Source organism: Labrus bergylta, chromosome 9 (assembly GCF_963930695.1).
Source record: "Labrus bergylta chromosome 9, fLabBer1.1, whole genome shotgun sequence".
NCBI lineage: Eukaryota > Metazoa > Chordata > Actinopteri > Labriformes > Labridae > Labrus > Labrus bergylta.
In genome coordinates this window covers 2,165,424-2,187,713 of record NC_089203.1, presented here as the reverse complement: position 1 = coordinate 2,187,713, position 22,290 = coordinate 2,165,424, and the positions used below count along the sequence as shown (strand labels likewise).

The 22,290-nt window shown below is 49.1% G+C and overlaps 1 protein-coding gene across 3 annotated transcripts; it reads left to right on the top strand.

The window, feature by feature from the left end:
- Nucleotides 1-10,478: 10,478 nt before the first annotated feature.
- On the top strand, nucleotides 10,479-21,405 carry pcdh18b (protocadherin 18b). Of its 3 annotated transcripts, none has more exons than XM_065958857.1 (4): nucleotides 10,479-13,350; nucleotides 13,705-13,793; nucleotides 14,445-14,560; nucleotides 19,959-21,405. In XM_065958857.1, the coding sequence occupies exons 1-4, from the start codon at nucleotides 10,846-10,848 to the stop codon at nucleotides 20,915-20,917; spliced, it is 3,669 nt and encodes a 1,222-aa protein (XP_065814929.1). In that variant the 5' UTR covers nucleotides 10,479-10,845; the 3' UTR covers nucleotides 20,918-21,405. The 3 variants fall into 3 exon arrangements, with proteins under 3 accessions (XP_065814929.1, XP_065814928.1, XP_065814927.1); XM_065958856.1 differs by having other exon boundaries at nucleotides 10,480-13,350; nucleotides 13,738-13,793; nucleotides 14,445-14,614; XM_065958855.1 differs by having other exon boundaries at nucleotides 10,480-13,350; nucleotides 14,445-14,614.
- Nucleotides 21,406-22,290: the final 885 nt, after the last annotated feature.

The window sequence follows — 22,290 nt, the reverse complement described above, 5'->3', positions numbered from 1 at the left end:
TTTTTCTTAGCGACTCACACCGACTGGCGGATTTGAGAGCTGCCTCGAACAAATACACGTTTCTACAAGCTCCATTCTGTCATGTTTCTGGGGGAAAAAATGGCTTTGCCGAGTTTGTCGGAGTGTGCACCGCTTGAGACTCTCTTATTTTGGTTTTGATTGGAAGAGGTTTTCTTAGATTATCCGACTTAAACCTAAATATCCGCCCTGCATGGAGGCGGGGTCAAATGACGCAGAGGGCCAGGCCGAAGTCATTAGCCTGTTAAGCGTTGAATGGGCCCTCACAGTTTCCTCTCCAAGCTGGAATGTGTTTGGATACAGCACATGGTCTGAGAGTTATTAGGACCGGCCTGCTTATGGGCCGTGTAATAAGTGCCCCCCCCCAGGACCCTGTGATAAACACAACTGCTGCTTTCACTGTCTGGACCTTTTAATTAAAGTCGTAAAACAAGATGCTGCCCTGATAACTAATAGCACTGGATCGCCTGCAGTGGCTGATACTGTGTTGGTGTGTGTGTGTGTGTGTGTGTGTGTGTGTGTGTGTGTGTGTGTGTGTATGGGGGGGGGGGGGGGTCTGCAGCAGGCACTTATGCACAAAGCTCTGCGCTGCACCGGAGGAACTGGTTGGGATTGTTGAGAGGTGATCTCTAATAATGAAGAACAAACTGTTGTTATTGCTGCAGCTTATTGGCTCGGCTGTAATGAACTAGATGATGCTAATCACATCTGTGCACCACATAATCCTTTTACAGTTTAATAACCAGCTGATTGCCCCCTGCAACACCAACGTGATGAAATATCAACAGTGAGGGAAAGTGCACACAGAAGATCAACCAGAGCTGTTTCCACTTCAACATATTCCCAGCATCGTCTGAAGAGTGCAGAGATCATCCCACTCAGCAGAAAACATGATGAAGCCGTCTCATAATGCGCTCAGAGATCACACCGGTATACTGCATACAGTCATGGTCGACCGACGGTCTTCTCCTCCTCCTGCTCACTTGTTGTGAATTTACCTGAAGCTTTCTTTTTGCATTCTCACATCAGCTCCTGTCTGAGCCCCCCTGAGGCTCAGGTAAGAAGAAACTAGAAAACCAGGTTATAGATCCACGATTATGGATCTGTGATCTGTAGGAACGCTTTCCTAAAGTGTGCACACAGTCTACAAATAAATGTGCATGGGTTAGGAGCTGCATGCAGCGATTTGTAAACTGTGAGTGGATTTATAAGAACAGATGATTATTTTCACACCTGCAGCCCCGTGGTTCATCCACTTCACACAGAACATGTACTCGAGGAGGGGGCTGGCAGGAAAAACACGGTAAAGTGGGGCTGTTTGTCTTCACATGTGCAGCTTAGCCAGAGTATCTTAGGACGTTTTCAGGAGTTTTGATTAAGTGAGCTCAACATGTCCCAGTCACTGGTCTGACAGTTCTTTGTCTTTAAAGGCTTTATATGTGATTTTACTTAAATGTAATAGAAATCAAGTATATCCTCTGAAAATAACTCTGTGAGTCATGACTGTCTACAATGGGTGTAACACCCGAGTCCCACTGTCTGTGATGTTTTCAGAGTTTTCAGAGTCCTATCTTCACTTTGTTTACATCGTCAGGACAGCCGGCTGTTACATCGTCAGGACAGCCGGCTGTTGTTTAATTGAGGGACTAGAGAAAAGAAGAATAACATACTGTACTCACTGCTTAACTGTGTTTCTAGATCACGCTCATTTCAGGTAAATGTACATGCAGTGTGAAGATACCAGCAGAATAAAGATCACTAGCATTAGCATGCTAACACAACAATGCAGCGCGAGTTGTTTTGGTTTCATGCTGGTGCTCAAGGGCGACATCTGCTGGATCAAAAAATCACATATAAAGCCTTTAAATCAAAGCTACGAGTAAGTTGAAGGATTCACAGTTCAAATAAAGGAGCGGTGAAGAACAGACGGATGGAGAGTGTAGCTGCTCACAAAAATCACAGCAGTCACTTGATACCAACGTCATCACCCCGCCTGCTCGACTTTTCCTGAACATTTCTCGCCGATTTCTCCCATCATCTCACCCTGAAACATTTCAGGACTTCTGTGCATGTGTGAAACACAATCATAGCATGAAATTCAGATCAAATCTTAAAGTGGGGGAAAAGCTGCTCGTCCTTTAAATCACTTAAACACTGGGGGGGGGGGGAGTGTCTGGCTGGCTGTGAAAGCTGATCCAGGGATCTGTGAGAGAGGGGTTCCACACAAACAGCCCCCAAAATGAAGAACACGTGGCGCTCCGGACATAGAGCTTCCCCCCCCCCCACACCACAGAGACAGAGTTTGGGGCTCCTGGGGGGGGGGTCAACTGGAGCCACATGGGAGGCCTTTGTTCGCCCCCCCCCCGCTGCTCACAAGCCGAGGCAACAGGTTTGAAAATGACGATAAAGAAAGCATTTGTTCAGCATCTGGCAGATACACTGCAGCTAAAGAAAAGAAGGGCGGGGTGCGATGAATCAAGGTGGACTGAAAGAAAAGGTATAGTCCCACATACACAGCGTGACTGGACGCTCGCCGTGCAGAGATATGAAAACAGGGCGTCGACCAGGAGGGGCTATTGTGCACCTTGAAAAACAAGCGATCAGGTGTCACCACAGCATATGCCAGACGTGTGTCCGTCAGAGAGGCGGCCTTTGGCTCTGTCACAACATGAATGCTGGGAAGGAGCGGCTGTGATCATCCTGAACAAGCTTGCACTGTTCCTGCATGAAACGTAAGACTGCGGCAACGTCTTCACAGGCGAGCCCAAGAAGTCAATTAGCCTTTGTGGCAGACAAAACTTAGGCGGCAGAGTCCTCGCAGACAGAAACCTTTGTACTGTTTGTCAGCACTGCTCTAATTTACAGAGCAGGGGTCGATGACAACTCGCTGCCACGCTGCAAAACAGTATCGACGAAATGTTCCCCCGTTTTCTGGAGCTCATGAATATTTCATGTGTGAAAAAGTTGAACAGAAGCCGACATTATAAATGTGTGAATTCAGAGCCGAAGCTTCAAATGTGTCTGACTTTAAGTCTCTCTAAAGAAAACCAAGAACATTTGATTTCCCTGTCAAAGAGAGAGAGAGTCATCACCAGCACATCACAGACCTCTTCACACGGAGGGTGTCCTTTGTTAGCGCCGCTCTTCAAGGAGGACGTCTGAAAGCCTGCACAGAGTCAACAAGGTAAAAGGTGGCAGCACACAGTACACACCTCACCAGACAAAGGGTTAGGGTATACAGGAAGCCCATTACCAAGCCAAGGAGCTCCTTCAATGCCTCCAAACATGAGAAAGTCCTGGGGGGGGGGCGCTTAACAAGACTGCACCCCAGGTAGGAGAGGAGGAGCTGAAGACAATGAGAGCTGACAAGAGGAGAGAAGAGCAGCTTCTGTGCTGCAGAGACAGAGAGAGAGAGAGAGAGAGACAGTGACAGAGAGAGAAAGAGAGAGAGAGAGAGAGACAGAGACAGAGACAGAGACAGAGAGAGAAAGAGAGAGACAGAGACAGAGACAGAGATAGAGACAGAGACAGAGACAGAGACAGAGATAGAGACAGAGACAGAGACAGAGACAGAGACAGAGACAGAGACAGAGACAGAGATTATAGCCAGAGAGCAGCAAACACACAATCCACTAATACATCTGAACAAATGTTTGTTTTCTTTTATGGACCAATTAGCACTGAGCAGTCGTGAGACCAGCTTTAATGAAAAACAGATAAACAGTGTGTGTTGTGTTTGTCTGACAGTTGGACGGTTATTGTCCAATCACAGTTCATCCTTTTATTTTATTAATCTCTGAACGTAGATACATGCAAACAGCTGCAGATCTCAATCATAGACGTCGTCTTATATACGACCTCCGTGTTCCCGTGTCAGACAGTGAACTTTGACCTGCACACAGAGGAGAACCATCAGACTCTATCTAGGTGCTAGATTTAGTCCTCCACAGGTGGAAGTGTCGTCAGGCCGACATCTTACAGTGAAGCAGGAGTGTAAAGGTCACAGAGGTCACGGTTTGATTCTGTGATTGGCTCTCTGGATGTTGTCATCTGATAGTCATCAACATGTCGACGTGTTTCTGATGTCGTAACACGTACTGATGTAAAGAAGCAGGTGGGGGCTTCAAGCTCCACCGTGTCATGCTGCTGTATTCTTCTTCTATTTTGTTGTGTCTGCTTCTTCTTCTGTTTTGTTGTGTCTGCTTCTTCTTCTGTTTTGTTGTGTCTGCTTCTTCTTCTTCTTCTGTCCACTCAGACGTATCTGTACTGTGAAGTCCAAACAGTGTTGGTCCAGGGCCAACATGATAACTTTAAATAGTACAGACCATATTCTGCATCGAACACTTCAAACCGTCTCTCCTGCATGTGTGTGTGTGAGCATCATGATGGGTCTCATTATGAACAGGGGTAGCAGACAGAACCAGGACAGACCTGCAGCCTGATCTGCTGTCAGAACACCAACAGATCAAATAACATATCTGTCCTTTTTAACACGATGATGCATAAAGCAGCTGACTCATTTAAAGATCTCAAACATGGACCTGAGACCAGCACTGTGCCACATGTTATATTTAGACCCTTTAATGATTTTGAGTCCACTCCCCAGGAGGATCCCAGCAGCCAGCTCTTAACTGGAGCTGCGTTAGTGCACACAGAGTATTTGTCTGAAGAAACACACTGATGCTGCTGCTGGGCGGATTTCTCTTGATTAGAGCGAACACACACACACCGACACTAGGAGTGTGTGAAGAGTGTTTGTTGTTGTTTCTGTGGATACCTGAAGGCATCACCAAGTCCTGCTGAGCTAACACATCTACAGTGGAGTCGGATTCTGATGCTCATGTCTCTCTAATCAAAGAGCGACGGTTTGCACCAAAGATGAACAATTACTGCTGAGGAAACACCGAGCGCAGAGACACTCAGACCTGCAGCCTGCACGGTTGCAGTTCTGTCACTTTACTTTCCCTTGTCTCCACTTTGTGTTTAATTCTGCACCATCGACTCCTCACCATCACGACTTCACAAAGAGTCACTTGTTTACCTGAGAGGGAATATCTCAGGGATGTAGGAAATCGAGGTAAACAATGCAAAGAAAATGTCTAACTCATCCCAAACTGGCTCCTGAGAAACAGAACCACATCACATCCACATCGGGGGGGGGTGGGGGGGGGGGGGGGGTGGAAGCTGCCATTCTTCTCTTCAAAGAGGGGGCTCAATATTTATAATATGCATCAAAAAGATTCTTTACACAGAGAGAGGGGAGATCAGGTGAGCTGGGAAGAGACTAGCTTAGCATGAAGACAGGATACAGGTGGAAACAGCTAGCCTAGCTCTTCCTAGCGTAAACTAAAACTTACTTGATGAGCAGTCTGGTGTTTGTTTCAGCTCTCTTACAGAGGGGATGTTTGTTCCTGACTTTAAAGTGTTCATCTAAGTAGAGAAATGTCGTAGCATGCCAGGATGCTACAATTCACCATTAAGGTGCCAAACCAGTGGAGAGAGTCCCCCCTCCAGCAGAGAAAACAGGACTGCACACCTTCTAATCTTCTAATGGGCCCTTCTGATGAATAAAGTCCTCAGAACTAGTCCTGGTCTGGAGAGAATGTGTGGAAAAAAGCCATCATAACATGCCGCCCATGGTGCTTCCGAGTGTTGACACCATGACAGAGTGACCACTAGATTTCACTTCCTGTGGTGAAAACGTGAAACAGTGCCATAGTTACCCTCTCAGGTAGGAAACATTCAGCCTGCTAGTTCTCCATCTCAAGCAGCTCACAGGAGGGTGCAATGTTGACATGTCTGCATTCTTTAGTGTGTCTGCAGAACCCTTGCAGTAAGGTCTGTGGGGTACCCCAAGGCTCAGTGCTTGGACCCTTCCTCTTCTCACTTTACATGCTCCCTCAACACAGTTTCTCTCCTTAGTAACACTCTGGTTGACTGTTGGACTCGTGTCATGTTGACACTATTGTGATGTGTGTTCTACGTGTTCTTTGTCCTTTTATAAAAGCTTTTTCTTCCATGGTGTCCTTTGCTTTATGTTGGTCGTGTTTGTTGGATTCATGTGTTTTTATGACAGAAAAAATAAACAAATCAGATCCTCAGTCACACTTTCTCCAAACCTGATCAACTGCTGGCTCATCGTTCCAGCAGGAGCTTTCTGATGTGTCATCTCTTCCTGCAGGGAGGGGGGAGGAGGAGACCCTGACTCCCCCTCTCTCTGAGCACAAATCCCTTCCGTCTCGTGTGAGCTAACAGCATGGTAATGAGACGGTGGCAGATGCTCGCGTGCCTTTACAATCCACCGGACCCCCGACGCACGCCGTGACTCCCCCTTCTGCCCGATGATGACGGAGCGATGCTAATAACCAAATGTTGATTTGTGCAGAAGAATTTTTTGTTTCTTTAATGTTTCTGATTCTGATGTTCGCGCTCAGACGCTTCTTGGTGCAACTTTAGCTCGACTCGTGACGTCCTCTTTAACTCTTTCCTGACGTCATATATGATCGAAATAAAAAAAAAAATCACATTAGAAAAGGATGCAGCACAAATATTCCCATGTTTAAAAAAAAGCCTACCACTGCTCCCAGGCTGCACCCCCACCGCCCTGCTGTGCACTGATTCTCTGGGGGGAGGGAGGGAGGCCCCCTGCGCAGCCCTCTCTCCACCTGCTATGCTGCCTTTGTCATCAGGATCTCCTGCTTCATTTCAATGACAAAGTTACTAAACCCCTACCCCTGCACCCCCCACAGCCCCCTCTGAACTCCTTTCAGTGATTTTATGGTCCCTAAGGGCAGAATCTCTGCTTCCACCCCTCACCCCTCCCTCCAACTGGCCATCTGAGCGGCCTGAATGACGAGTCCTTCTGCTTCTCCTTCGGGGGAAAAAAAAGTTGAACAGGCCGAGCGCTGCTTTACCTGATCCTGCAGTGAGATTCCAGTGTCTTCATCTTCACATTTTTCATCCCCATCAGTCGGATGAAGTTTCTAACTGGTGTGAAGATGAAGCACCTGGAGCGGCATGGACTTTATTATTCATGTAGAAGTTTGTATACTCCCTCACAGCAGCGTCTCTGTTGGGATTCAAAATAAAAAAACTTCTTGGCTGAAATCTGTGTTGAGCTTTTCTCTCTCTTTCTCTCTCAGGAGGAAATGTGATTTGTGCGCATTCCCGACTCCAGTAATGCCATTAGGGCACCATCAGCTGCTCAGCAGGGGGGCTGTAGTACGAGGCAGTGTGTGTGCAGAGGCACCGGCCCGAGAATAACCTCGTTATATGTTTCAGGACTCTTTCATCTGCTGGTTTATTCTTCTGTAGACACATCAGGGGAGAGCGGGGCTTCTCCCGAGAGAGACGCCGCAGTGTTCAGAGAGGGCTTGGCGCCGTGCGGGAAAGGTTCTGATTCTGAGTAATCGACTGCATGAAACTACAAGGGGAAGCGTTTAAATGTTACAAAACACACACAGATGAAGTCTGAATCTGAGAGAACCAGCAGATACTCTGAGGCCGTCCTAAACTCCTCGAGGTTACAGTGAACGCTTCATGACAAGGTTCAGATGTAAGGTCACCATGTCACTTTTTGAAATAATCATCCATCCAACTCTTCAGCTGTCTCATTGGATGCTGGGCTGCAGTCAGGGGTCTGGAACATCGAGTCACGCAGTCAGGAAGAATGTTTTCATCTTGGATTAGGGTTAGGGTTAGAGCCGACTCAGTTTTTTTATTTACTTGTTTTTGGTCACTTCATGGCTTGAAACATGAAGATCTTAGTGCTGTTTCAAAGCCGGGGGGGTCCGAACAGACCGCTCGAGCCCTGAATGAGATCACCTTTCTACTGAGCGGACGCGTCGGGCGAAGAGACGCTAACTGACACTAAAGTGAGACATGAGGGGTCTCACTGTGCATCACTAAATACTCACAGAGCTACAGCCTCCCTGCTGAGAGGCTGATGGAGCACTGACACTAACACACAGCTGGGTTCTGATTTATTAGCACCACATTACAGGCTCAGAGAAATGTTTGACCGTAAACTTCAATAAGGAGTCAGAGTGAGCTGATGTGAGAACACAGCAGGATATAATCAGGAGAATTCACCTGGAGCCAGTGGGAGGGGGTGCTGACCTTTATTCCCTGTGATCGCTGCACCACCATAGACTGTCTGTACGCCACCTCTACTATCTCCGTGCTCTAATCAACCTGCTGCTGCATGTTTCCTGTTCTCCAGTATGTTCTTCTCCACTCTTTAGTTCACATTGAGATTCTCTTCAACTACACGTAGCATTGATAGAATCTCCTGAGACCCCTCCTCTCGTCTCATCTCTCTGTGAGTGTCGTGTGTGAACACATCTTCAGATTATGATTATTTCAGTTTCAGTAATCACAGATACTTTCAGACTGAGCACCCGGTCCTTCATAAAAACATGAAAATTAGCTTATTAAGCGTTGATCTGAATGGACGCCCTTGCCGAGTCATTCAGCATCAGTGTGTGTGTTTACCGCCTCGGAGCTGATGTCCATGTGTTTGCTCAGAGACAGATGGCGGTGCAGAGAGCCCGTTCCCACGGGTCACACAGAGGAATTTAAAATGCAGATAAAAATCCATCACAGAGATGCGTCTTCTCAGAGATGCCGTCCCCAGATAGTTGACTCTGTTGAAACCAATCAGCGCTGCGGTTATCAGATATGACTGGCGCTCCAAATGAAGCTTATTGAGAGTCAGAGACGCTCATTACTCTGGGGGGGGGGGTAGAAATGTGACCTTACATTTGATCAGTGTATGGATTAACACATGACATGAAAAGACGTATCAGCCTGTTGGATCTTCATCCTCTCCTCGTCCTCTGACACATGGCGCCCTCTCTGACGTCCACATAAAGTCCGTCCAGAGAGGGCCGCTCATTCCTCCTCTCAGATCTCTGTTTGCACCGCAGCATGACGAGGAGATTAGATTTTTATCTGACGTGTTCTTGGGGCTGATTCTCTCTCTTGGTGTGTGTCAGCCTGGGGGGCAGCAGGCTCTCAATAGATGGTAATTGCAGGTTTGGGTTGTCTGAGGCGCGGGCCAGATGGCCTCGTGCTCCTCTCATAAAGAGACGCGCTGTTTGCTCTCTGAGACTGTGTGAGCTCGCAGGCTGCTGATTTGGTCCAATCAGGAGATGTAGGCTTCAATAACACATGATTAAACAGCAACAGGAGGAGAGAGAGTGTGTGTGTGTATGTGTGTGTGTGTGTGTATGTGGGGGAGAAGTCTGAGTGGCTGGATGACACTCACTGAACTTTAACCCTGAGAGAGAGAGAGAGAGAGCTGGAGAGAGAGAGAGAGAGAAAGAGAGAGAGAGAGAGTAAAGTTATAAAGATGTTCACAGGTTCAATAATAATCTTCAACAGAACTTTATTCTACAAATCAGACGCCTCTATTATAAGTCATAGTTAACTGGATGTACTGATGATGTTGTTGTTTCTGTGCAGACATTGTTCTCTTGATGATTATTGATCTGAATGAGCTGAAGATCTTTCAAAGTTGCGTTTCAGAGCGATGTGATAAATGCCTCCGCTCTTCTGTTAAAGCAGCTGAGGAGTTTTTTTTTTAAGTATATTTTAACAACTCTCATAAACTCATTCCTGACTACTATCTTCACAAGCCAAAAAGACGGTGTTGTAATAATCAGGTCATGAAGGAAACTCTCTGTAGTGATTACACAGCAGTATGTTAATGGTCTCTGTGAGCACTGAAACTACACACACTCGGCTTCAGACATGTCAGGTCTCCAATTTAAAGCTGGACAGACTGTGAAATTATAGTGAACAACAGAGCAGCCCATGGACTCTGCGTCATGCAAAGTGCAAATCACGTGGATCAAATGAAGCTGTGTGCTAGAAGACACAAATGAAAAGAAGGAAATCAAAGGTTTTCTTAAGGAGGATGAGATCGTGAGAAACTATCGAAGATGATTAGGAGTTAATTTCACTGTCTCCATGTCCCCTCCGCGTGCTTCCTTCTTATTGAGATGATTATTCAGAGAACGCCAACTTTACGCACACGTGACAAAAGAGCCGAGCTGGCACACTTTGTGAATTGAAAGTATAACAATGTAAGTCTGCCGCGGGTCAGTGTGTGCATGCCTCTGTTCGGAGTGTGTGAGCCCAGAATAATTCCTCCTCCGGCCGATTGTTGTGGCACACTTTTAATACCGGGGTGTCCTCTGAGCCGGGGGAGGGGGGGGGGGGCTGCCATCAATAGTCCCTCCTGTGCTGCTTGAAGGAGGCCATTCTGGTGATTTAGCAGGAGAGGGAGTGGGGGACGGGGAGGTGGGGGGGGTTGTTTTTGTGTGGAAAAGAGACGCAGTTTGGGTGCGGGGCGGGCAGAGAGAGAGAGCGCGCACACACACACACACAGACACACTCCCTCCTCCTCCTCCTCCCTCTCTCTCTCTCTCTCTCCCTCTTTCTCTGTGTCGCTCTCTCACTCTCACACACAGCCCGGGCGAAAGCTGCGCCTTTTCTTCTCTCAGACACTCACTCTCACTCATTCACGAGCGCACACACGAGGCGACGGGCATATGTCGATATACGCAACAGATCTGACCGCAGGAAAGCAGCCCCGCGCTTTGTGGATGTGTGCCAAGCTTTTAAAAAAACAAGCAAACTTTTATTTATTTGTATTCCTTTATTTATTTCTGAATCATTTGCGGAGTTTTTCTCTCTGCGGACAGTGAGCAGCAGCAGCGGAGACGGAGGATCTATCATGACACATATCTAAGAGGACGCACATTCTTTCCCCGGTGTTTTTCCCCTCTGTGGAAGTAATCGACCACAGTGAGCGCGCAGGAGATGGGGGCGAAAATGATCCAAACCAAAGGAAATCTTTTCTCTTCGGGACTACTCAAGCTTGTGCTTCTGGTCGCGCTCCTGCACGGCGCCTCCGGTAAGACTCTGAAATATAAAGTTTACGAGGAGCAGAAAGTGGGCACGGTTATTGCGCGGCTTAAAGAGGATGTTTCCGGGGTTTTATCCAAGCTACCGAGTTCTCTGACCTTTCGGTTCCGCGCTATGCAGCGGGGGAGTACTCCGTTCCTGAACGTCCGGGAGGAGGACGGGGAGATCAGTATCGGCACTAAAATCGACCGCGAGAAGCTCTGTGAGAAAAACTTGAACTGCTCGATTGAATTCGACGTGGTCACGCTCCCCACGGAGTACCTGCAGCTGTTCCATGTGGAGGTGGAGGTGCTGGATATTAACGACAACTCTCCGCACTTCTCCCGCGCCATCGTTCCCATCGAGATCTCCGAGAGCGCAGCCGTGGGGACGCGCGTTCCGCTGGACGGAGCCGTGGATGCAGACGTCGGGGAGAACTCCCTGCACACGTACTCCCTGACAACGAACAACTTCTTTAAGATCGAGGTGAGGACGCGGACGGACGGAGCCAAGTACGCGGAACTGGTGGTGATGCGCGAGCTGGACCGGGAGGTGCAGTCCAGCTACCAGCTGCAGCTCACAGCCTCGGATAACGGCGTGCCTCCGAAGTCCGGCTCCACTCTGATCAAGATAAGTATCTCCGATTCGAACGACAACAGCCCCGCGTTTGAGGAGCAGTCGTATATCATCAATCTGCTGGAGAACTCCCCCCTCGGGACTCTGATCATTGATTTAAACGCCACGGATCCAGATGAGGGCACTAACGGGAAAATAGTGTACTCCTTCAGCAGCCACGTCCCTCCAAAGATCCTGGAGACCTTTAAGATAAACCAGGAAAACGGTCACATCACGCTGATTAAGAAAGTGGATTATGAGAGCGCCGCCTCCTTCGAGCTGGACGTCCAGGCTCAGGATCTGGGACCTAATTCTATCCCCGGACTGTGTAAGATTGTGGTGAAGGTGGTGGACGTGAACGACAACAAACCAGAGATAAACATCAACCTGATGACGCCCGGCAAAGAGGAGGTGGCCTACGTCTCGGAGGGCGCCCCTGTGGACACCTTCATCGCTCTGGTGCGCGTGGACGACAGCGACGCAGGGTTGAACGGCGAGGTGGTGTGCAGGCTGCACGGACACGGTCACTTCAGACTTCAGAAGACCTACGAGAGGAACTTCATGATCCTCACCAACGTGTCTCTGGACCGCGAGAAGAGGTCCGAGTACAGTCTGACCGTCATCGCCGAGGACCGAGGCTCCCCCAGCCTCTCCACCATCAAACACTTCACGGTGCAGGTGCTTGACGAGAACGACAACCCGCCGAGCTTCGAGAAGAGCCGCTACGAGGTCTTCAAGTCGGAGAACAACTCTCCCGGAGCGTACCTGATGACGGTGGTGGCCTCGGATCCGGACCTGGGCACCAACGGCCAAGTCACCTACACCGTCATCGACGCTCTGGTCCAGGGGAGCCCCATCTCCACGTACGTCACCATCGACCCGTCCAACGGCGCCATCTACGCCTTACGCAGCTTCGACCACGAAGACGTCAGCCGCATCGCGTTCACTATTCAGGCGCGCGACGGAGGAAACCCAGCGCTGTCGACCAACACCACCGTCCTGCTGACCGTCCTGGATGAGAACGACAACCCGCCGATCATCCACTCCCCCTCCCTCAGGAATCACACGGCGGAGCTGCCCGTGTGGAAGTACGCATCGCCAGGTCAGCTGATCACTGCCCTCAAAGTCACCGACCGGGACGCCGGCGCCAACGGAGAGATGAGCTGCGCCATCATCGGCGGCAACGAGGACGGACTCTTCGTAATGGACGCGCGCCGATGTGAGCTCAGGACCAACGCCAGCCTGGAGCAGGCTCCAAGGGACATGATGGAGATCAGGGTGGAGGTGACGGACCGGGGTACCAGCCGGCTGTCCACCACGGCGCTCCTCCGCCTCTCCCTGCAGGAGACCATGGACATCCTCCCCCCTCTCTACCCCACCGGCTCCAGCCAGGGCCCCCTGGACCTCTCCCTCATCGTCATCATCTCCCTGGGCGCCGTTTGTGCTCTGCTGCTGGTCGTCATGGTGATGTTCGCCACCGCCCGCTGCAGCCGGGAGAAGAAAGACCCTAGGCACAACTACAACTGCCGGGTGGCGGAGAGCAGCTACCAGAACCACCCCAAGAAGCCCGCTAGGCAGATCCACAAGGCCGACATCACCCTGGTCCCCACCGTCAACGGGACCCTGCCTGTTAGAGCCCACCCCCGCTCGCCCTCAGCCTCCCCAGCGCCCGACAGAGGGGGCACCCTGGGGAGCAGGCAGAGCCACCACAGCCGCCAGTCCCTCAACAGCCTGGTCACCATCTCCTCCAATCACGTCCCGGAGAGCTTTGCTCTGGAACTGGCCCACGCCACCCCTCCCGTCGAGGTAAGAGTCTCTGTCAGATGTGTCGGCTGTAGTCAGACGTTCAGCGAGCGCTAACGGTATAAACACGGAGCGTTAATGTTTTAAAACGTAAAGATGAATGTCTGTAATATTTAAGTCATCTGAATGTTTCCCTCGCTCCACATTCTGTTGCCTTCAGCTCGTTGTGTCATATTTTTGTTGACCATCACATTAAGAAGCTACCCCCCCATCCCCCATCCCCCACTCCCCCCCCCAAACATTGTCTTGTGGCCTTGCTTGTTTGCCTCCATTCATTCCCCCTCTTCATTTTTTCCTTTTATTTTTGTCTCTTTCTTTTTGTTTTGTCCTCTTTGTTGGTTTCTCTTGGGATGGTAGCAAGTCTCACAGCTTCTGTCCATGCTCCATCAGGGCCAGTACCAGCCACGACCCAGCTTCAGAGGCAACAAATACACCCGCAGCTACAGGTAAACGCACATGCTCAGTCCTTTTTTGTTGAAACGTTTCCACATTGCACTGCAAAAAAAACTGAAACCTTACCGAGTGCATTTGTCTCTGTTAAAAAAGATATGTGATTCCAGCTCACAGGTCCACATGAGCGTCTTATTTCAGGATATAAAAAAACACAAAATAAAGCCTGAAGTGCTCGTAATGAGTCAAAATCTGCCAATGCAGCGATCTGAATCAACCAAAGTCTCTATCCAAACGAGTCTGTACATCTCAGAACCAGCACTTCCCGCCTCATCCTGTGCTTCCTGAAATAAGATATTCATGGGGATTGTCAGGTGAACGTGGATTATATGAAGTGTAACAGGATGTTTTTTCTCTTTAATTTAGACGTCTGCACTTGGTCAGGTCTGAGTGTTTGCAGCGTGGTTTTACCTGTTTTTCAGAAGCTTATTGGTTTAGAGTCAAAGTGTACGCTCAGGAACTTCTCATTTGCATAATAGTATGTAAAACCTCTCCTGCAGAGCGCTGCCTGCCTCTCTGTGCACCTTATTATCCACCAGTGGCCTGGCTTCACTTCAACCCTTTGATGATATTACAGTCCATGATGATGGTGTGGTTATCTCTGAGGAGTGGTTCAAACATCTGCGTGTGTGTGTGTGTGTGTGTAGGTACGCCCTGAACGAGATGGATAAGTTCAGCCTGAAGGACAGCGGCCGTGGAGACAGTGAAGCCGGGGACAGCGACTACGAGCCCGGCAGGGAGTCTCCCATGGACCGGCTCCTTGGTGAGGGCTTTACTGAGATATATGCCCCTGATGGCCAGCACAGAACGCATGCAGGTACACCCCTAGCCCCACATCCACCACACCCCCAACACCCCCCCTCCCTTCATATCCCATCCTCTCTGCTGAGCATCCACATCTCAATCTAGAGAGCAGAACTTTAACTGTTAAACTGGTCCGGTATGTTTCTAAAATCAGCTTTATGAGTTCTAATAATGAAACTAATTTAAAGCTCAGCAGCCTGAAAAAACAAACGTTCAGTTCAGTGTTTTCACCAGAAGTCAGAGAGGAGGAAATGTTCACTTAGAGTCCACTAATGGTCAGCTCGTTAATCAGGGGGCTCAGCATCTGTTCTCAGTCACTGCCCCAGCCGGGCTGAAACAGGCGGTCAACCTTTGGGTTTTAACCCCCCCTAGAGGCCACACGATGAACACTAAGGCTGAGCTCTTTTTTTTTAACTTTGCTCAATGTATTCTTCATAAAGGCATGAATAATTTATTTAAATACGACATTTTAAATTCTATATGAGATGATTTAAATGTCGTATCTATGCAGTATTTCATGCTGTATGGTATGATCTCTCTCCAAAACGTCACCAATCAATCAAGAATGAGACCAAATCCACGACCAGCTTCCTAAAATCACACTAGCTATGGATGTGTGTCAGTGTTGTTAGCCTCTTTGAATGCCACTCTGATGACATCTTTAATGAGTATGACACATTATGTTGTCACAGTATGACGACGACCCAGGACTCTTTTTGATTGGGTGTTTTATTAAAACAGAAAGTTTCGGCTCCTCTTCTAGACCTGAGCCCGTCTTATTTCTCCTCACACTCCTAAAATCCTGAATGAAACCCAGAGTTTGTTTCACAGGAAGTTCATCATCATGCTCATCTGATGTGTAACCCGGTACGCTTTCAGCCACTCCTGCACGTCTTTCCTGTTTGCCATTGCAATTTTCTGCATGTGCATCGAACCTGCAGGTTTGTGAATGATGCTCCGTCTATCTGAGCAGAGAGCTCAGCTGATCCTCCTCCATTCTGCCCCTCTGCATGGCCTGCCCCCCCCCACCCCCACAGACAGACCTCTTACTGACCCCCACAGTTATATTCCACTCACACAGAGCAGCACACACCTGGCAGCTCTCACAGACGAGCTGAGTAGGAAACAGTGGCGCTCTGTAAAAACTCTGGGTCTGTCTTCACAGAGCTGCAGCTTCATCACCACGCCATCCCTCTCCTCCCAGAGCTCCCGCTTCTTTTCCAACCAGCTTCCCACACAGCCATCACTCCGCTCTGCGTTTTGAGCTACATCCCCAATTAAAGTCGACCCAGACGGGCAGACGATCTCATCACTAACACCTCCTCGCTCCTCGTTAGTCACTCTCTCCTTTTTCCCACCTTCCAGCCTTCACTTTCAGCCGTCCAAACTCAAGCCTCTTCTGCTCTCCTGATGAAAAGGAAGCGTTTAATTGCCATGTGACGAACAGTTGCTATGGAGTCGGCACAGAGTTGCGCTCATGATTAAGCCCTGAAGAGCATAATTACATCTCAGAGCTCACCTCTCTCTCGCTCTGTGCGTTCACCCCCGCCTCCCGCCCCCGAGTCCACTGCAGCCAGGAGGATTCTGAGCAGCATTTAGTTGCTGCCCTGTCATTATGGCTGAAAATGGCAGCTCAGGTGGGGGGGTGGGGGATGGGGGGGGGGGGGGGGTACCAGGTAGAAAGTAAGCTCTTTGTCTGCAGCTCGTCTCCATGCGGAAGATATCAGGCTCCAAACGCTGCAAACTCTAAGAAACCCTTAAAAACGTCCCTAAATCATCCAAATGGCCGTAATGTGTGACACTCTCGTTCTCTCTTTTGAGTATTTTAGAAAGAATATGCGAGGCTGGGGGTTCATACACTGATTCTCTTTCTCTCTGTCAGCGTGAGATTAGAGGATTATGATCAATCCCTTGTTGGGTGTTACAGACGCTTCTGAGCTGGAGTCACGTTGTGTTTAGTCGAGCTTAGCTTCCCTGCCTCTCTCCTCCTGGAGCCCCGCAGATAAAAACATGCAGATGTTTGCATTATTTCTTTTTTCATTTCATAAACAACAACCAGATGCAGCAGCAGCAGCAGATTAACCGCCGCCAACGTTAGTAAACAAACAAGTTATTACACTTCCTGAAAGAGATGCTCTTTAACGTCCGGTCCAACCATTTCTGACTCCTTCCAGGCTCAATGCTAAGCTAGGCTAACCGCTAAAACTCCATTGAGACCCACGGAGATGTGATGACGTGCTGTATCAGCTAACAATGGGAGTCGTCCGATTAGGGGGTTTAAGGTCAATCAAACAAACTGTGACTCTTTCTACATCCCTCCACACATGGTGTGTTCTGTTCAATAAAGCTCATGAGCTGGGAGGTTTACACCTCGGCTCAGAGGTCCAGCCTCTGACTGAAACCCTGAGCTCAGACCACATCCAGACTTAAAATCACAGAGTCAAAGGTGAGCTGGTTGGACCTTCTCTGTTTGTCTGAGTTTTACCTGATTCTAAACATTCTGACCCAGCTCCGTGTGCATAATGAACAAGGAGTAAACGGAGAGTTCACCTACAGGCGGAGTGAACCAAGGCTGAGACTCCATCATTTGTCAGCAGCTCTATGACACCCTGGGGGTGTGATGACGTCATTGTGATGTCATCAGGGTTGTTCATGGGGGGTTTGTGTCGTATTAAGCACACACAGTCAAGTCAAGTGTGTGTGTGTGCTGTCTGTTCTGTGTTCTTTCTTCATGTATGTGTTTAAGGAACATGTAGAAACAAAGCGTTGTGTAATGTCCCTTTAAGACGAATCTATGTGCCGCTCTCATTGTCTCTCTGCTCCATGGAGAGCCAGTCAGTCCTCCAGTCAGTCAGTCAGTCAGTCAGTCAGTCAGCCCTTCAGTCAGTCATGCAGCCCTTCAGTCAGTCAGTCAGTCCTTCAGTCAGTCAATCAGTCATGCAGACCTTCAGTCAATCCTTCAGTCAGTCATGCAGACCTTCAGTCAGTCGGTCAGTCATGCAGACCTTCAGTCAGTCCTTCAGTCAGTCAGTCAGTCATGCAGACCTTCAGTCAGTCAGTCAGTCAGTCAGTTAGCCCTTCAGTCAGTCAGTCAGTCAGTTAGCCCTTCAGTCAGTCAGTCAGTCAGTCAGTCAGTCAGTTAGCCCTTCAGTCAGTCAGCCCTTCAGTCAGTCAGTCAGTCAGTCAGTCAGTCAGTTAGCCCTTCAGTCAGTCAGTCAGTCAGTCAGTCAGTCAGTTAGCCCTTCAGTCAGTCAGCCCTTCAGTCAGTCAGTCAGTCAGTCAGTCAGTCAGTCAGTCAGTCAGTTAGCCCTTCAGTCAGTCAGCCCTTCAGTCAGTCAGTCAGTCAGTCAGTCAGTCAGTCAGTCAGTTAGCCCTTCAGTCAGTCAGTCAGTCAGTTAGCCCTTCAGTCAGTCAGCCCTTCAGTCAGTCAGTCAGTCAGTCAGTCAGTCAGTCAGTCAGTTAGCCCTTCAGTCAGTCAGTCAGTCAGTCAGTCAGTCAGTCAGTTAGCCCTTCAATCAGTCAGCCCTTCAGTCAGTCAGTCAGTCAGTCAGTCAGTTAGCCCTTCAGTCAGTCAGTCAGTCAGTCAGTCAGTCAGTCAGTCAGTCAGTCAGTTAGCCCTTCAGTCAGTCAGTCAGTCAGTCAGTCAGTCAGTCAGTTAGCCCTTCAGTCAGTCAGCCCTTCAGTCAGTCAGTCAGTCAGTCAGTCAGTCAGTCAGTTAGCCCTTCAGTCAGTCAGTCAGTCAGTCAGTCAGTCAGTCAGTCAGTCAGTCAGTCAGTCAGTTAGCCCTTCAGTCAGTCAGTCAGTCAGTTAGCCCTTCAGTCAGTCAGCCCTTCAGTCAGTCAGTCAGTCAGTCAGTCAGTTAGCCCTTCAGTCAGTCAGTCAGTCAGTCAGTCAGTCAGTCAGTCAGTCAGTCAGTCAGTTAGCCCTTCAGTCAGTCAGTCAGTCAGTCAGTCAGTCAGTCAGTTAGCCCTTCAGTCAGTCAGCCCTTCAGTCAGTCAGTCAGTCAGTCAGTTAACCCTTCAGTCAGTCAGTTAGCCCTTCAGTCAGTCAGTCAGTCAGTCAGTCAGTCAGTCAGTCAGTCAGCCCTTCAGTCAGTCAGTTAGCCCTTCAGTCAGTCAGTCAGTCAGTCAGTCAGTCAGTCAGTCAGCCCTTCAGTCAGTTAGCCCTTCAGTCAGTCAGTCAGTCAGTCAGTTAGCCCTTCAGTCAGTCAGTTAGCCCTTCAGTCAGTCAGTTAGCCCTTCAGTCAGTCAGTCAGTCAGTCAGCCCTTCAGTCAATGTTTGCCTCTTGTGTTCTCTCTTCTCATTTCTTCACAAATCAGTTAAATCGTGTATTTCTGCCTTTCATCAGTAGATCATCCCCCGTGCTGTTTCTTTCCCTTCCAGTGCACCCAAACGCACTCTTCATCTGCTCTAAGATGTATTATAAATGTTCCTTTCATGTTAATGAGGCGATAATGAAGTCCCTCAATGGCACAACTGAAAGGCGCGGCACTCCTTTAATGAAGGCTTTAAGTTGGCATATTTGATTTGTCTAATTTATTCTTCAGAGATTTTCTATTTGAAGATTTAAAATTGAAAACAGCGACTTGAAAGAGAAAAATTCAGGCCTTTTAGAGGAGGAGTTTTTTCTGAATGGGTAATGTGCATCGATCGGCCTCGCTCGATTGTCTCTCCGTGGTAAACACATTGGAAGGTAGTGTAGCAGGCAGAGCTCCTGCAGAGAGCCGTTCACACTAATTAGAGGCAGAATCCCGCCTTGCTCTCAGAGACACACAAACAGCCGACGACAGGCAGCCAGGAGGAGCAGCGTCTCTTTTACACATGAAAATAACAGGAAGACTCTGCAGCACAGAGCTGATATTAACTCTTCTATCTTAATGAAGATGATGAACATTAGCTTTGACTTCTCATTTGTAGACGTTTGTTATCTAAAAGTATTAAAGGAGTCAAATGTTGTCGACCTTCATTTAAATCTTTGAATGGCTCAATAGTGCTATGGAGGTGTGGTTATAGTCGTAGCTCAGGCTGTGGGGGAGGGGCCTAAAGTGAGATCTGATTGGGGACCAGGTAAATCCTGTGTAAAGGTGAATAAATATGAACCATCCTGCAGCAAATTTTCACTTTTCTTTAAATCTGAACTCAGATTAGAACAGCTGATCAAATGATTTTTTTAATTCAGTTAGAAACCGACAAAAGACAGAGATCCGTGGTTGTAACCGGACAGGGGGGTCTGGGTTTGTCTTGAAGTCCTCTTGAGTTGACGCGCTGACGTCCTGTTCTGTCCTTTCCTGCACAAAGTGATTTCATGTGTGGCTCAGTATTTCTTTTACTTACGACCCACATGTCTGTCTTTGCAGCAATGAGGCTGTGCACAGAGGAGTGTCGGGTCCTGGGTCACTCGGACCAGTGCTGGATGCCCCCCCTGGCCTCGCCGGCGTCGTCCTCCTCCGACTACCGCAGCAACCTCTACATCCCCGGGGAGGAAGCCCGCCAAGCCACCGAGCTGTCCCAGGAGAAGACCCCCCAGCCCTGCACTGACACCGGCCCCGCCCGCAACCAGAGCTTCTCCACCTTCGGCAAGGACCTGTGCAGCGAGGACGGCGACGAGGAGGAGGGGGGGCAGGACAGGAGGGGAGATGCTGGAGATGAAGACCTGTGTGGGACCACGTCGCTGCTGTCCGAGATGAGCAGCGTGTTCCAGCGGTTACTTCCTCAGGGTCTGGATTCGTATGTCCAGGTCAACGAGACCCAGAAGGCGACCAGTCTGAGCGGAGTGGGGGTTCCTATGACCGGATCTTTAGACCGCAGGAGAGGCCACCTCCCCGGAAAATCTAACCCCTCCGTCCACCAGCAGGGCGTCGCAGCCTGGGCTGCCAACACCCACTTCCAGAACCCGGGAAGCAGCATCGGCCCATCAGGACACCACCAGGGGGGCAGCTACCACACCCTGAAACCCAGCACCAAATTGGGCTCGCAGAGCGGCTGCCATAAGGGCTCACAGGCGCCCAAAAACAGCCCCCAGAACAGCGGCCACGCCCCCAAACCCCACAGCAGCCCCCTGCTGACGGCGCTGGTCAGCCCCACTCTGGTGCAGCCCGGCCCGGCTCCGGTGCAGGTGTCGGTGCCGCTCCCCGGGCCCTCCTCCAAGTGGCTGCCGGCCATGGAGGAGATCCCTGAGAACTATGAGGAGGACGATTTTGACTCAGTGCTCAGCCACCTTCAGGGCAAACGCAGCGACAGCCGACACGAGCTGGTGGACGCCAGCGAGCTGGTGGCCGAGATCAACAAACTGTTACAGGACGTCCGGCAGAGCTAGACGTCCTGCTTCTTAATTTATTATTCACCGCTCACTGACTGAGACGGCGAAAAAGAAACGTGAAGTATGAACCAAGACAAAAAAACAAGACGTGCAAGTGTCGTTAAAGTTGCATTTCTAATGTAATAACTGTGTTTTGTGAATGCTAAATATCCAAAAATGTTTGTTATTGCTGGTTTGGTACACAATGTACACTATGTGACTGTATTTATCTTTGTATTTTAAAAATACATTTGTATTCTTATATTTATAAACAAAAGTGTAAATACGTTAATCAGAAGTCTATTTTTATATTTATGATGCATGTTGAGTATACGTGGAATCAAACTTTGACATGCGATCGACATTCTTACTATTTAAACTGTCTTTTGTATCGTGCTTCTTTTTGATTGGTCACGATGATGATATGTAAACATCACTATATTCACTCGTCTTTGTGGATTCTTGTGGAGGGAGAGGGCGGCACACAATAAAAAGTAATATACTCATCCCCCTGTGTCTGTGCTTTGAATCTACATTTGATTATTAGAGATAATCCACGACAACCTAGATCCAGGTTCATTCAAGGTTTAGTTTGTCTCTGTGATCCCGAACAAGCCCCTGATTTAACACGACTACAGTTTACTTATAGGCCACACCCATCACCCCTTTAAACCCATCACCCCTTTAAACCCATCACCACTTCCAACCCGCCCTGGGTCTTCTGCGTCTCCTCAGCACATTGAGGTTCAGAGTTTCTGTGCGTCCCTCCAGCTCACACGAGGACGTTTTAGAATCTGAACAACATGATTCATCCAGAGACCCTCAGAGAGGATGTGCACCCTGTCAGACATCATCCAGCCTCTTGATTTGTCTAAACACAAAGGATCAGAGTTGTTGATGGAGGTGCTGAAGCTGAGGAGCAGCAGAGGGGTCTGGCTCTTATAGAGACCCCGCCCTCCTCTGCTGCCCTCACAGCTAGATCAGGAGTGACACCTAGAGGTTCACTGAGTGAACTGTAACCCAGTGACTCCAGCAACACATCACTACTGCAACCAGCAGCACAGAGCCCTGACATGGAGCCAGATAGCACACAGCCAAACAGAGCCCCCTGCAGGACAAGTCAGTACACTGCAGCCTAATAGAGGCCGCAGAGGAAAACACAGCTCACACACACTGTGCACCAGACTGTTGTTCTTCTTTTACTAACCCTGCCCACGTTTTAAAGGAGTACCAGGTGAAAACAAACAGGAGAAGTGTTACAACAACACAAGTCTCAGGATCAGAGAACAATATGTGAGTAGAAGGACACGGAGGGGGAGTAATAAAAGTCTGTCGATCTGTTTTTGATACTGAAAGAAAGAAAGCAAAACTGCAACAGTCAATAATACCTC